The sequence below is a fragment of the Dermacentor andersoni genome, chromosome 1, assembly GCF_023375885.2.
Source record: "Dermacentor andersoni chromosome 1, qqDerAnde1_hic_scaffold, whole genome shotgun sequence".
In the NCBI taxonomy this organism is placed as follows: domain Eukaryota; kingdom Metazoa; phylum Arthropoda; class Arachnida; order Ixodida; family Ixodidae; genus Dermacentor; species Dermacentor andersoni.
The window spans coordinates 266677063-266690683 of NC_092814.1; the positions used below are offsets into that span (position 1 = coordinate 266677063).

General features: G+C 48.4%; 1 protein-coding gene across 5 annotated transcripts in view; it reads right to left on the reverse strand.

The window, feature by feature from the left end:
* Positions 1-6145: 6145 nt before the first annotated feature.
* Positions 6146-13621, reverse strand: part of LOC126547672 (uncharacterized) — a 422601-nt gene continuing 415125 nt past the window's right edge. For all 5 annotated transcript variants that reach the window (XM_055063116.1, XM_055063117.2, XM_055063118.2 and 2 more), the window contains one exon: positions 6146-10489. In XM_055063116.1, coding sequence (XP_054919091.1) covers positions 8570-10489 — 1920 coding nt within the window. In that variant the 3' untranslated portion in view covers positions 6146-8569. The remainder of the gene's footprint in view (positions 10490-13621) is intronic.

Sequence of the window (13621 nt, forward strand, 5' to 3'; positions counted from 1 at the left end):
AACTTATCCACGCTGAGGACGTTGATGAAGGGAAGGACATGCTTCTCATCGAGAACGAGGAATATGGGTTTATTTACAGTATTTATATCAGTCTAAAATGACTGTTTGAGAAAGTACATCAGTCTAACATGACTGCTTGAGAGAGAGTGTCCTTAGCAGCCGCACAACAGCGGTTTTTAAACACTCGGTCCTCCCCCGATACCCAGGTGACGGAAACGGCCGTCCAGGCACCGTAGGCGAGTGACCAGGCACCGTAGGGGAGAAGAAGCACCGTAGGGCGCCCGCAGCCCGCCCATTGTCTGGCGTCTTGGTCGGCGCGTGGGAAGGGGTGTCAGTAGACGTTCCCGCGGCTCAGTAACAATAGTTGGTCCGCCGAGCCCGTTTAGTTACAATGGCGAATTCGTCAAACTCGGCTCCAGCAACGGAGAGTCGAGGACGCACGTACTGTTGTTCACACACAGTCGACTTAGTCACGCCGTGGCTAGAGGTGTGCGGCGACGCTCCCGGAATGTTGCCTCCACAGTCGCAACTGGTTGGCAAAACTTGCACTGTAGCTGGCCGTTCTTAACAGCGGTCGATTACGCTGTTAAACGCAGACTACAAGATAGTCTCGTCAGTCCTGGCAAAGGGAATAAGCGGTGCTCTTCCAGACATAATCAACCAGACGCAGATGTGTAGCGTACCAGGCCGATCAATTTTTTTATCTCTAGCATTGACAAGGGATCTTTAACCTTCGTTTCTAGGACACAAATTCCCGCATGCTTCGTTTCGCTGGACCGAGCGAAAGCTTTCCATCGTGTTGAGTATCGCTATCTCTTTGGCGTGCTGGAAGCATTCGATTTTCCTGCCGAATTCGTAAATAAGATCGGCCTCTTGTACTCGGGCTTATCGGTCAAGCTGCTTGTCAACGGTTGCTAAGCGATTCTTTCCCGGTCACCCGGTGTTCACTGAGCTCTCACGTGTTCGTTCTATGTCTTGACCCTTTGCTGCGCAGCATTTCAGTTTGCCCAGCGATACGTGGCTTTCCCTTGCCAGGCCAGGGAGGGATAAAAGTGTCTGCATATGCAGACGACGTGTCCCTCTCTTTAAGAAACGAAGACAGTTACTATGCCTTTTTACATTTGTTTAACGATTCCTGTGAATTATCCGGAGCCCGTCTGAATAAAGACAAAAGTAAGGCGATGACCTTTGGCAACTTTACATCTGCCCTTGACGGAGAAGTTGAGTGGGTAGCAGGGATTAACGTCCTGGGAGTAGTTTTCCTCACGTCTGGAGAAGTGGCGCACGACACGTGGGCATACGTGCGTAAGAAGACAGAAAACAAGCTGTCAGTGGCATCCAAGTTCTTGTTGACGCTAGCCGAGCGCAGCTACGTAATAAAATCCAGAATTTGCGCGGCATTTTACTGCGTCGCACGCATAGCGCGCCCACCACGCAAGGCTGCACAGACGCTAGCTACACTCTGCGGTTCTTTCCTCTGGGAAGACAAAACAGAATTAATGGCACGTCCGCTCCTTCGGCTTCCAACTAGCCTGGATGGACTTAGCATCCCGTGTACCAGAACAATGAGCTCCGTCCTCGCATTGCGAGGTTTTCACGACCTCCTGAAAGACCCTGAATATCCAGGCAGGAAACTTGTCGACTGTTTCCTAGGAACGTCCAGGAAGCTCTTTTTCTCAGGAGTAAGAACAGGACCTACGGCGGAACAGGCACCGCCATTTTATAAATATGTATGCAGCAGCCTTCAATAAATTAGATCAACTTTACCAGATGTAGATGTGGTTAACCCACTGGCCACGGAAGTGCGCGAATTACTAGCAATAGAGCACTTGGCACAGCAAGATCTGCAGCGTTGCAGGAGCGTCAACTGGCGCACGCTAACCACATCGGCCGTGCCTGCCGAGGTGCGCGACTTCGGGTGGAGACCAGGTGGGCGCGTTTTGCCTCTGCGGAATCGCACTAAGCGTTGGGAATATCTTCCAATAATCGCTGCCCTCAGTGCAAACAGAAAGAAACGTTACGGCATGCCCTCTTTGATTGTACTGTTGCAAAAACATTTTGCGACTCATTGTGGGTACATGTTCGGTGTACGCATGGATCCGAGAACGCAACCGCGAAGACTCTTCGAAGTTGTCTTGTGGTGCGTGGGAGCATTCGTGTTGCAGCGACAAAGAAGTGCTGCGGCAATGCAGGAACGGCCAAAGAGAGCGATGTACCCGTTACTACGCCGCTTACGCAAACACATGTATGAGCAGGCTTGCGTGGACCTGATCAACCTAAATGAAGAACAATTCCTGCGGACATTGTGGACACGCTTCATAAAACTCCGCAATGAGTGCATTACTGCGCAGGTTTTACCTTACTGAAACTTGAATTCCCGGCAGGCAACACCTGCCAGACTTGTATGTAACCTCAATGTTTGTTGTTTCATCGTAATGTGCCCTAGATGTTGATGTAATGTGATATTGTTCATCATCATCAACATCAACATCATCATCATTAGACTATTTTATGTCCACTGCAGGACGAAGGCCTCTCCCTGCGATCTCCAACTACCCCTGTCCTGCAGCAACCGATTCCAACTAGCAACCGCAAATTTCCTTTTTTTTTTCTTCTATACATCAAGTGCACAAATATTTTTCTGATTAGGCTTGTTGAAATAAACTTCTCTTCAGCGGGCTCCTTAACGCTGTCGCGTTAATAACATTTTTTTCACCTTCGCCAGAGCATCCATGTCAAGACAGTAAAGCCAACAAAGGTAACTACGTTCTTATTTATTTTTTCTACTCTTGACTTTTATTCGCAAGGACACATTCAGCCTCTTCAATTTTTGTGTTCTCGCTACTCGCGGACTGCCAGAGCGAGCCACAGCACATGCGTTTTTCTTGTGTTGCCCCCACCACCGCGCGGCGCAACTTTGGTGCGCTTTTTTTTTTTTTCCTGGCAGAGCTGATTTTGCCCTGGTAGAGATTTAGAGGCTCTCTGGCCAACAGACGAGAAAAAAGAAACAATGGTCGCTCGCCGCCATCATTGTGGGGATTCGACAGATTGCAAGGCGTTCGCTGGAGGGCATCACCTTCACTCCGATGTTATTGCAACCTCTCCGAAAAGTTTTTTGTCTCGCCGGCGTAGGATACCTAGCAGTATGCGTATGGTTCTCCGTGGACCAAGCGTCTTACGTTTTCTTCGATATTCCTTCGGTAGCCACATTAGGTGCCCAAAGTAGGCATTCGATTGTGGTTAACATGCTTTCCTTTGCAGTTTTTTTTTTTCGTTTTTTTTTTTCATTTCGGTGGCCCCATAGCACAAAAGAAAAAAAGACATTGTTGCGGCGCAGCGAATTGTCGCATGGTGAAAGTTCGATTTTGTTACTCCTTCTTTTGCGGAAAGTAATGGGTCACGGGACTCTTCATTTGCCTGATACTCTTATATTATTGCGATAGCAATTATATGGACACCCCAGGCGCATTCCTGCCGTTGCCGTCACCGTCATGTTCCATATAATCTCCAAGGGTGATAACACGGTCACCGCGAGCCGCATGCTGTATGTGCGAGTAAAAGCGTAGGGGGGCGGGAAGATGGGTGAGCTGACAATGGTGGCTCAGTCCTGCGTGTGCAAGGGAGAAAAGCTGGGAGGAAGCACGCCGCCTTTCGTCGCGCGCTTCACCCCACGATGCATCGGGGTGAGTGGAGAGAGGAGGGGCGGCGCGCCTTATAGGATCCTGCGAGCTGTGAATCTGTGATGGCGCAACATGTTTATTTGCCTTGTTTGAACCATACAGTGACTTTTGCTTCAATACGTAGATATATTGGAGACATATGTATATTTAAATATCTTGTTGCCAGGTTTTGTGTATACATGCAGTGAACTTTGTTTCCAGAGAAACTTTTTTGCCTTTTATCAAGCTGTATCTTCGCATTTCTGATGTATATTTTGCAGAACTCCCTTTTATATGTGCTCTCTGTTGCGACTATAATTTTGGTGCAATTACTCACAATACACCACCGGTGACAGCTGCTCCTGCGCAATACATTGGAACGAAGGACAGCGTCATCGACATTTTTCCCTGGCCGTTGCGTATGTACAAAAATGCAAATAAGGTTCATGACAAATTTTATTAAAATATTTGTCCTAAACTTGTTCATTTCATGCCCTTCACGTTTTTTTTTTTTTTTTCATATCAGCGACATGCACTGCTTCGCTGGTTTCGAACTGATATAGTTCATGTGGTATTTTCTTTACTTAATAAATAGACATTAAAGGTGGAAGCATTCATATCAGTAAATTCCGGTCCTAAATTTTTGGTCATACGAATAAATTCTTTTATAGAAAATACATATTTTACATGTTCTGACAGTGCGTAGCGTTCAATAATTCGTTTGCAGCATCTTTGGCAATGGCAATGCAGTTATTCATGTATTTTATCCCTCGACAAATTCTATAAGGAGCCTTCCCACTCTCCCGCTCTTGTGCCCTCACCTTAGGAACCACGCTTACAAACATCAGGCCACAGCGCTCACTCTCTTTGAAGTCTCTCCCTTTATAACCAGCCGCCACCGACAACAACCGCACCTGACGTCACTCTACTAACCCTTTAAAACTAACATGCCGAGGATGACGAGGCCGCCTTTGACGAAGATACGTCCCCCTATCGAAACGTTGGCTAGCCTTTCTGAGGCACCTCATAACTGTTTATAACCCCTGTCTAACGCTATGTGATGTGCTACAGCTACACTGGTCATCCACCTTCAACAGAGTGAAATGGATCCTCGTTTTTTTTTTTTTTTTTTTTTTTTTTGCCACGACTTGACGCAGATAAAAGGAGGTGAGTGGCGCTGAAGAGCAGGGATGGCTAGACTACATACAGAAATTGATTTGTTCAACATCTTACTCCTTCGTACTCGTCGCTTAGCGACACCATCTCTGCACCGCTGGAAAGGAACTGTGCGCGACGTACTCCTTGATGTCTAGACAGCGTACGATGCCTTGAAGTTAGAGCACGGACGCTCGTTAACCGAACTCGCCCTATGGGGTCCGTTGTCTTGGTGAGAGAGTTCATCCTTCTGGGTGCCCTTAGGTAAAATTACTTTCACGGTGTTTCCTGTTGCTTGAGAATTTTATACAATTCACTCACCTTTTATTGCGATAGCCGATATGGACACACAAGGCTAATTTTAGCCATCATCGTCGACGTCGATGTGATGTTCATATAAAGCCCAAGTGCAATAAGATCCTATCATGCCTCGCACGCCGTATACTGTTGGCGCGAGGCGAAGTATTCGAGGGAGAGCCGAAAAGTATGTTGGCTTGATGCGCGTAGTCCTACCGCGCGACCAGCGTTAGATAGAGGTCACGAGGTGAAGAGCGTGCGAAAGCGGGAGCGGGAGGTGGCATTGAGCGCACGTCTCCTTCTCTAGCCCTCGCGCGCTCCACATGGAGGAAATATGCGGAGGGCGAGCACGTTGGCAGAGCCGAGATTTCTGGTCGCTTCATGTGCTCCGTTTTCACCTGGTGTTGGAAGTCGTGTGATCTCAAGTGACGGAGAGGCGTTGAGGCGACAGGCACCACGAATCGTTCGATTCCCCAAGCCAGCGCTCTTAATTGCGCCAGCGGATGTTCGCGATCAAGTGAAATCTGTTCATGTTTGCCTGTGCGCGCGTGACACAGCGCTTGCTAATTTAATTAGTAACGCGAATGTTTACCGAGTCATACAACATAGAAGCAGGAACGTTACTTCGTGCAGTCGGGTAATAGTTTTCCACCGCTATCAATGCTTCGCCGTTCGGGAGAAACTGCAACTTTTTGTTCCACCTCCATTTTCATTCATTCCATTAATTTGGCACGAAACAAGATCACTGCTGTTATTGATAGGCATTAGTAGCCGAGCGTGTAAGGCGGAACCAAAACGTCAGCCAGCTGAGGAAAGCAATGTGGTGTAACTGCACTTACGCGCGGATTATATTGCACTATCAGGCGCGATGTGTTGGCGCGATACAGGGATCATAACATATCGTGGCACGTAACCGCATCACGATTCTTAATTTTGACTAAGTGGCACGTAAATGTTGTCACACCACAATATGCTATTGTGTTCGGGTTTCCAGAGCTGTTCATACATGTAATGAAGACAACTACCACAGAACGTTCGTGACTGAAAAGAAAAACTAATAACTTTATTTCTACTAAGTATCCCCTCATTTAACACACGAAACATGAGGAAGTGCCGGTGGGCACTCGCCAAGGTAAAAAGTGTATTCCGTCTTCGCCGTTCCACATGGGCGGGCGATGGTGCGCACGCAACCGATTCCCTGCAGCTGCCATTGTAAGAGCGCCGCAAATTGCGCTCGGAGAAACAGCTGCGTCCTACAGCACGCGAACACGCCTCGACAAGGCACGCAGTCCGCCGCTAATGCAAGGCAGGAGTAATTTTGACAGAGAAATTGCACTTTGCACGTCGCGTAAAAGAGTGACTAAAAAGGAGGACGCGCACCGCGATTCAAAGCTGCGCATACACCTCTAAAGAAGGCACGAAGATAATTAGGTTGATATGCTCATTCTGTAAAGCGTCTCCCACAACAGCTGCCACCGTCAAGACGGCGTTATATTGTAAAATTCGCGCTACAAATCAATGTAGAATAATCTAAGGCCTATTTGGTGCGCACTGGCATGCTTAACGAGGTGCAGCTGTTGTAGAATTTACGTCCCGTGAACGTTATAGCAGCACTGAAAAATCGTGGCAGCCGGGGAGCAATTCATTAAACGCAGAGAAAAATATTCTGGTCCCTAAAAAATTGCACTCAAGTGCCAACCTGGGCAGAACTTTCACCTTTCGAGTGGCAGAAGTAAGGCGAAGTGTTGTACGCATTTCAGAAGTGGATGGTCTGCAGATCGTATAGCGAATATACCACAAAGAGCCATAATTTCGTCCTTTAGCTGGCAACCACATGTGCTGCAAATGATCAACACTGCGCCTGCCTCCAAGGCACCATGTCCATTAGTCATTACCAACAAGAGACAAGTTTGCTTTTCCCATTCGAATGAGAACGTACAGACTTCCTCAAGTAGGCAACTGTCGCGCTCTCTGCTATCTTTTTACGAACTGCGTGCTCATCATGTGTTTTTATGCCGGCATGTAATGGAAAGAGGCTTTAAGACAACTATGATGCGTAGGGCGGACTGAACTGGTTCCCTCTTCAACAAGAAGAAAATGTATAGCAGCATCGCTTCAATGTGGAAATCAAATCACCCGCAATACCGCGACCGGGCACAAAGGTAACAACGACAACACAAGAGCCGCAGTGAGCAGCTCTATGAACTCGCTCGCATTCAATGCTTCCAGAAGCCACTGCAGTAGTCCTGAATAGCAGCGTCATTTGGTCCCGTGGGTGAACAAATCTAATGCACACTTACTCTACAGAATTTTCGTTTCTCACAGCGCAGACGCCAGCTCTGTCACGTTTATTTTTTTAATTTCCCCACTTGTCACTACGGGCTATAGACTCCAGGGCGGTTCCAAAGGAGTTGGAAAGTTGTGCCCCGACCAGCAGCTCCAAGTCCTCTGGCTGTGTACAAAGGCTCATTCCCAAATATTTTATTCACCAGCTGCCTACGCTAATATGTCTAACATCCTGATTGGCTGGCACCTGTCTTACGAACAGTTCTAGCGCAGCTAACTTTTCTCTGCGAATACGGGTCAAAACGTTCAGCAAATATGCTACGAGGAAACAGCAAGGAGGGTTCACTTGAGCGTGGCCCATACATCAGAGTATCATGGCATACGAACAGTAATGCAACAGAATGGCCACATTTTGCTATGCAATATGCTTCCACGAAGGTTGCTTAGGCGAAAGCAGACAGAGAAGTGAAGACCCACGCACTAAAATGACACTCCACAACATCGTTTTGGTAGGTTCGAAGACGGAATGCCAACTTTACGGATGAAATGAATTAAGCAGTGACTAAACGCAAATGACTATGTAGGGTGTCAAGCGCACTTTTCTTTTTTTGTCTTCGCCCATGAGACATGTGGTAAAAAAGTTGTACGCTTGCTTCTCGTGAATCTCCAAAATGGCCGACGTGGTATCTCTTTGAGGCTCTTGAAAACAGAACGATGGCATGCCTTGCGTTCAGGAGAAGCACAGAAATCGCGGCCTTACCGCAAAAATGTAACCTTCAATCAGCACTCTTGAACTAGCCAAAAAGCCTCCACTAGTTGGTTCTTCAAAAAGGGTAACTGACGATACACTGCTTTGTAACAGCTTCAGTTCCAGCATTTTTCTAGAAGACATAGCTGAATCTATCTGCATACACGAAAACGTAGCTGGAAAAGGGGACAAGTGACAAATTAAAATTTCTTAACTACACACTTCACACACTATCATACATATATACATAAAAAATGCTTCACGCACGGTACTTGCTAACGCATATCGTAACCACAACCGCAATGAAGCGAGCGGCTTGCGACATCCCCGCGACAAGTGCAATCAATTCTCGGAAGAGAATAAACATCACATCTGATATTGCAATGTCGGCACTGAATGCCTACACCCAGGGGTGCCTATTGGCCTAATTTTGAGTCTTTCTGAAAGTTCTGTGCTTCTGATCGAGTGTCACTTTCGAGCTGGTACTTGCAGGGGAAATATAGTTCACGTTAAGGGTGCTCCGGCTAGATCTGGGTGCGTTCGAAGCGGCACCTCTGGTCGGCTTCAAGGGAATGGAGAGATCCAGAGAGTCCTCGAAGTCCAGTGGCTTATTCGCGCACTGCCGACCGTTTTCGGAGAGTGGATCAAACTCGTTGCAGATCATATCAATGTTGGAGTGCGGGCCGGATTTGAGTTCTTCGTGGTCGTCCTCGAGATTCATCAGGCGTACGGCGTCGCTGGGCATCACAGCGGCTCCTACACGACGGTCTTGCCAGTAAGGTGCAAACGCCTTCTGAGACGGCTCAGCAAACACTGTAGGCTTGTGCTGCCTGGGATCAACCAGTTCGTACGCCATACCTTCATTGCTGAAACCAACCTCTTCCAATGAGTTTTCCGCAAGCGAGTTGCGTCTGAATTCCGTAGGATAGGCTCCTCTGCGCGACAGCAATGGAGTGTTTCTTGATTGATTCAGCAGCAGAGGAGGCAGGCTCTGCGTTTTGCAGCCGGATTCTCCATCTGAAAAGTTGCTCTGGTAGGGACGAGGAAACCTCTGGTCAGCGGAGCGCAGAAAACGAGTACCGACAGGCAGTATACCTTCGTCTCGTCGGTAGTCCCTCTGGTGTTCCGAATTGTCAAGTGCCCACACAGTCATCTCGAGTTCCTTGTACTTGGCCTGCACAATTTCCATGTCTCTCCGATGTCTCCTGAAGCGGTCTAGACATTCCTCTTTCTCTTGGATCAATGACTGGATGTCCGATCGCAATGAGGCCTCCGTGGCCTTCCACTCCGACAGCTTTTTGAACCAGTGTTGGTCACTCTCGTCCGCCTTTTCTTTAAGCTTCTGATTTTCCAGGGTGTAAAGCAAAAGCAGCCTTTTGAGCTCGAGAAGATTGGACTCCTTAAGTATGTTGGAGACCTTAGCTTTGCCTTCTTCAGTCGTGATGCCCCTGGCGACATCGCCAACGAGCGTCTGTGCCGCCTGCAGACTAGCCGCGGGCCATGGGTCAGCGTACGACTTGGCAAGAGGTAGTGAGCTGGGGCCTGCACGCACGTACTGCATATGCAGGCTGTGCACCTTCTTCTCGAGCTCCTTCCTCTCGGAGAGCGAGGCCTGCAGCTTCTCTTCGCAGGCGATCCGCTCGCCTTCCATGTGGTGGATGGTCGCTTGCAGTTGGCGCACCTGCAGCCGGTGCTTGGTCCGCTCAACTTCCATCTCACTCAGCCGCGCCTGGAGTTCCTTTTCGTGGAACTCCAGAACGTCGCTGCGGCTACTGGCGCCTCCTCGTAAAACCGAGTCCAAGCCCTTCGACTTCTCCATCTCGTGCATGCGCTCCTTGAGCTGCAAGCTGCGCTCGCCGATGATGTCCAGCAACGTCAGCAACTCGTCCTTGGGCGCGAGCGTGGACTCGCGTGAACCGTGGTCCCGGCAGTCAGAATCGAGCCCGCTGTCTTGCTTGTCACTTTCCAAGATGGCGGACGCTGTGTCCCCCTTGGACGAAAGACTAGCAACCGTAGTAGGCTTGGCAACGACGCCCTGACTGAGTTCACTGCCGACACCCGCACTTTTGGCTCTTGCGCGGCCGCACACCGCTGTCATCAACGACCCGTCTTTGTGCCGCCGTGGCTTGGGATTCAGAGTCCACGTCTTTGACTCGGGCGCATCCAAAGGCACACGAGAGTCGATGCGATGCGCAGAAGTAGCTTTGGTGGGCTCCTTGCTAGACGTCAGCGAAACTTGGGGCGGCCGGTGCGGGCTGCTCTGCATATTCTGCTGGATATCCTGAATTGCGAAGAAGATGTCATTCCGGAAGCCTTCCAGCGCTTGAACTCTGTCCTGAAGCTCCTGCGAGGCAATGGAAGAAAAAAATGGTGTGGAAATTAGTGGGAAATTAATGAGACAAAATGTAGAAACTTTACAGATTGCAGCAATCCTTACTTGAAAATGACAATGCTGAAACGTTGTTAGTAAAAAAAAAAAAAAACTAGATAAGAATCTAGTTATATGCGCTATCTAGAGCACTACTCCGACTTACAGAAACACTACCTCACAATTTTATTACTCAGTGTATTTCTACTGAACTTGCAATTTCACTTCAAGAGCCTAGCGCTTCATGAACCAAACACACAGACAAAAAGCACACACCATCTGTGCAGCCACAGCAAGAAAATTCCGGAGAATGGATGGCAGTGCTTACTCCGACTTAATCCTTGCTATTTCTTCAGAACTCGTAAATGTGCAAAATGACAGCTGTACCGCATTAAAAAACAACTTTTGTACTTCTCACGACACTACTAGCACATCCGAATACACAAGCGTCAGGAAAGGAACGAAAATAGCAGAGCAGGTTTAAGTATGGATACAAAAATGTTATGCACATCTTGTTGAAGAATACAGCAACATCGACAAGAACATGACCGCACACAGCACGTAATGCTAACCTAAACGAACAGTGAACGGTTTATAATGAAGCATAAGCCTGACGTAATTATACAAGCCCACCCGTGCAAGCACGTGTAGCGACTGTTTTTTCGACAAGCACGTTACATGATGCACGTACCGCAATAGGTCAAACAACCATGCCACTTTGCCAACTGGAATAACAGGATATCAAAGGCGTTCGCGCCTCACTTTGATATTGCAGCGCCGTTACAAGATTGAGAACGGCGCAGACTTCTCCCGGTTGATTAGCAAACGTCGCAACCAGACGGCACGGATCCAGTGAACGGATACAATGCAATAACTACAGCTATACGATGACTTTATCAAGCCACCTACATGAAATGAGGGCCACAGTGCCACGAGAATAAGCGAGTCGTTAGCAGTGTCGCAGAAACGGGAATAGCAAAACAGGCGATCTAGAAAAATAAAAATAAACCTTGGGGGACGCTTAAGCTTCACCTTTTAAGAGTGGAACGCGACAGTATTCAAAGATCCCTGACTGCTTCTCAGGCTTCCCGGCAACTGCAGCTTATGTAACCGTATAGTTTTCCGGGAAACGCTGGCGGCGAGCGCTATGCATGAGACGAGCTTTCTTGTTCTTTTTTTTTCTTTACCCCCTAGGCGGGCGCCGCCGTTGCCGCGGATGCACGGAGGCGAGCGCCATTTGGATGCTGTTGCAAGGAACCGAGCGGGGCACGCTGCTCCTACTAAGAAAGGCCTCAAATGGCACTGGAAAAGGGGTGTGTGAGTTTCCGCGTAACAGAATGTTTTCTCGTACATTTAATTTGCAATCCGACGCGATCATGTATGTAGGTTGTGTGTAAGTCATACTTTACGAATTGTCTGCCAAATTTTACTTTGAGAAATTCAATTAGTTCAATAACGCCTATGCGCCAAACGGAGGGTCTGCATGCTTCGGGATGATTTTTCGCTAACGGACAACGCCGCCGATTTCTAGGACACGGAGCCCTGAATGCTGTCACTTTAAATACTTAGGAGGTGCCCGCTTCGTACAGGGCTGTCATGCACAGACGCCTATCATAACGACAAATGTTACGTTTGTCTTTCAAGCGAGTTTTCCAGCTATATGCCGGCATGGTTACCTAAGAAATGTAAGGACGTATATATTGGAGCTTCGGTCACCAGGAAATGTTTCTGGCACCCATAATGTCGTTTTCTCTCTCCCAAAGGCTCGAGACAGCAGAGTGAACAACGACGTTACCGGAACGCGTAACACAGCCTCCTCTTAAAGGCTCCCTGAAACAGTTCTGGCCATACGATTAAAGACATAGACGGTATCTCTGATGAAATGCTTTCTCGTAAGAATTTTGTGCCAGCGCCCTATAATAACAGGCTCGAGTAGTTAACCATTACCGTGCTCTCAAGCCCCAACGTTCACCTTCAACGTTTACACCTTGCAGTTGCCGCTATATCCTGCCTCCTTTGGCATAACGCCACGCGGTAACGCAAGTTCCAGTTGCTTTGAACCGAGTGTGTTCCCGGGTCTCTTTACTACGCAGCTTTAATCGTTAAGCCTGGGCTACATTGTGCGAACTTGGACGCGGCTGGACGTGGCTGGACGCGCAATTAATGTTCGCTTGCTTGCGCTACATGAAGCAAAAAAGAGGCGGACGCCACCGTGCGTTCGCCGCGCAGCTGCGAGCGTATTTGCTATGTACGAACCACAATGTAGCTGTGTGCGCTATTATTTATGTTTGACAATGGCCGCATAACAAGCAAATATTTAATACCTAAGTTTACGACTGCCTATATGCTACGTTCATAAGATTACATTATAGCTGTGAGTAGAAAAAATAAGCGCTGCCACAGCGAGGCTAGAGCTGCCGCTAAACTGTGAATGTGGTGAAATTAGCAAGTTTATAAGATTTCCTCTACCCTAGAAATAATTTCTTTAACGAAAGAAAATGTACATCTGGAATCGAACCCATACATTGGGAGGGAGGCAGACACGCGGTATACCACTACTTTAAAAGGACTGACGACCGATTTTTCAGGACCCAGTTTTTTATGGCACAATGACAAGCTCACCCTCGCTAGTGTTTACAACTGCGGCGGTTACTTTCAAACGCACGTGCATATTTAGTAAACAGAATTTTTTGATCTGCGCAGCTTTTAAAAAAGAAAGAGTCCTTCCTACACCAACGCTGAGGAGCGAGAACGATGCCAATAACCCGCCTAATAAAGCTCGTACATTAGTTTTGCGTTGCTGTACAGACCTTTTTTACATTTCTGACGCGTTATTCCCCAAGTAGATGCTGTTACGTTTCGCCTACGACGCGCGGTATAGCCGGCGCGGATGCAACGGACGCCGGGGCTTCGTTCAAAGCGGCGGACATTTTGGCCCGTTCGGAGCTGCCGCAAAGCCTCCCCGCCAAGCGCGTCCAGGCGTGTTTCAGTGCCACGTGTCTTCGTGTGTGCGTGTGTGTGTGTGCGCCCACGCTTGTCAAAGCGCGGCAGCCGGGGAGAGGAGCTCCCCAAGTGTGAAGCGAAGAGGACTGACCGGCGCCGGGTTGG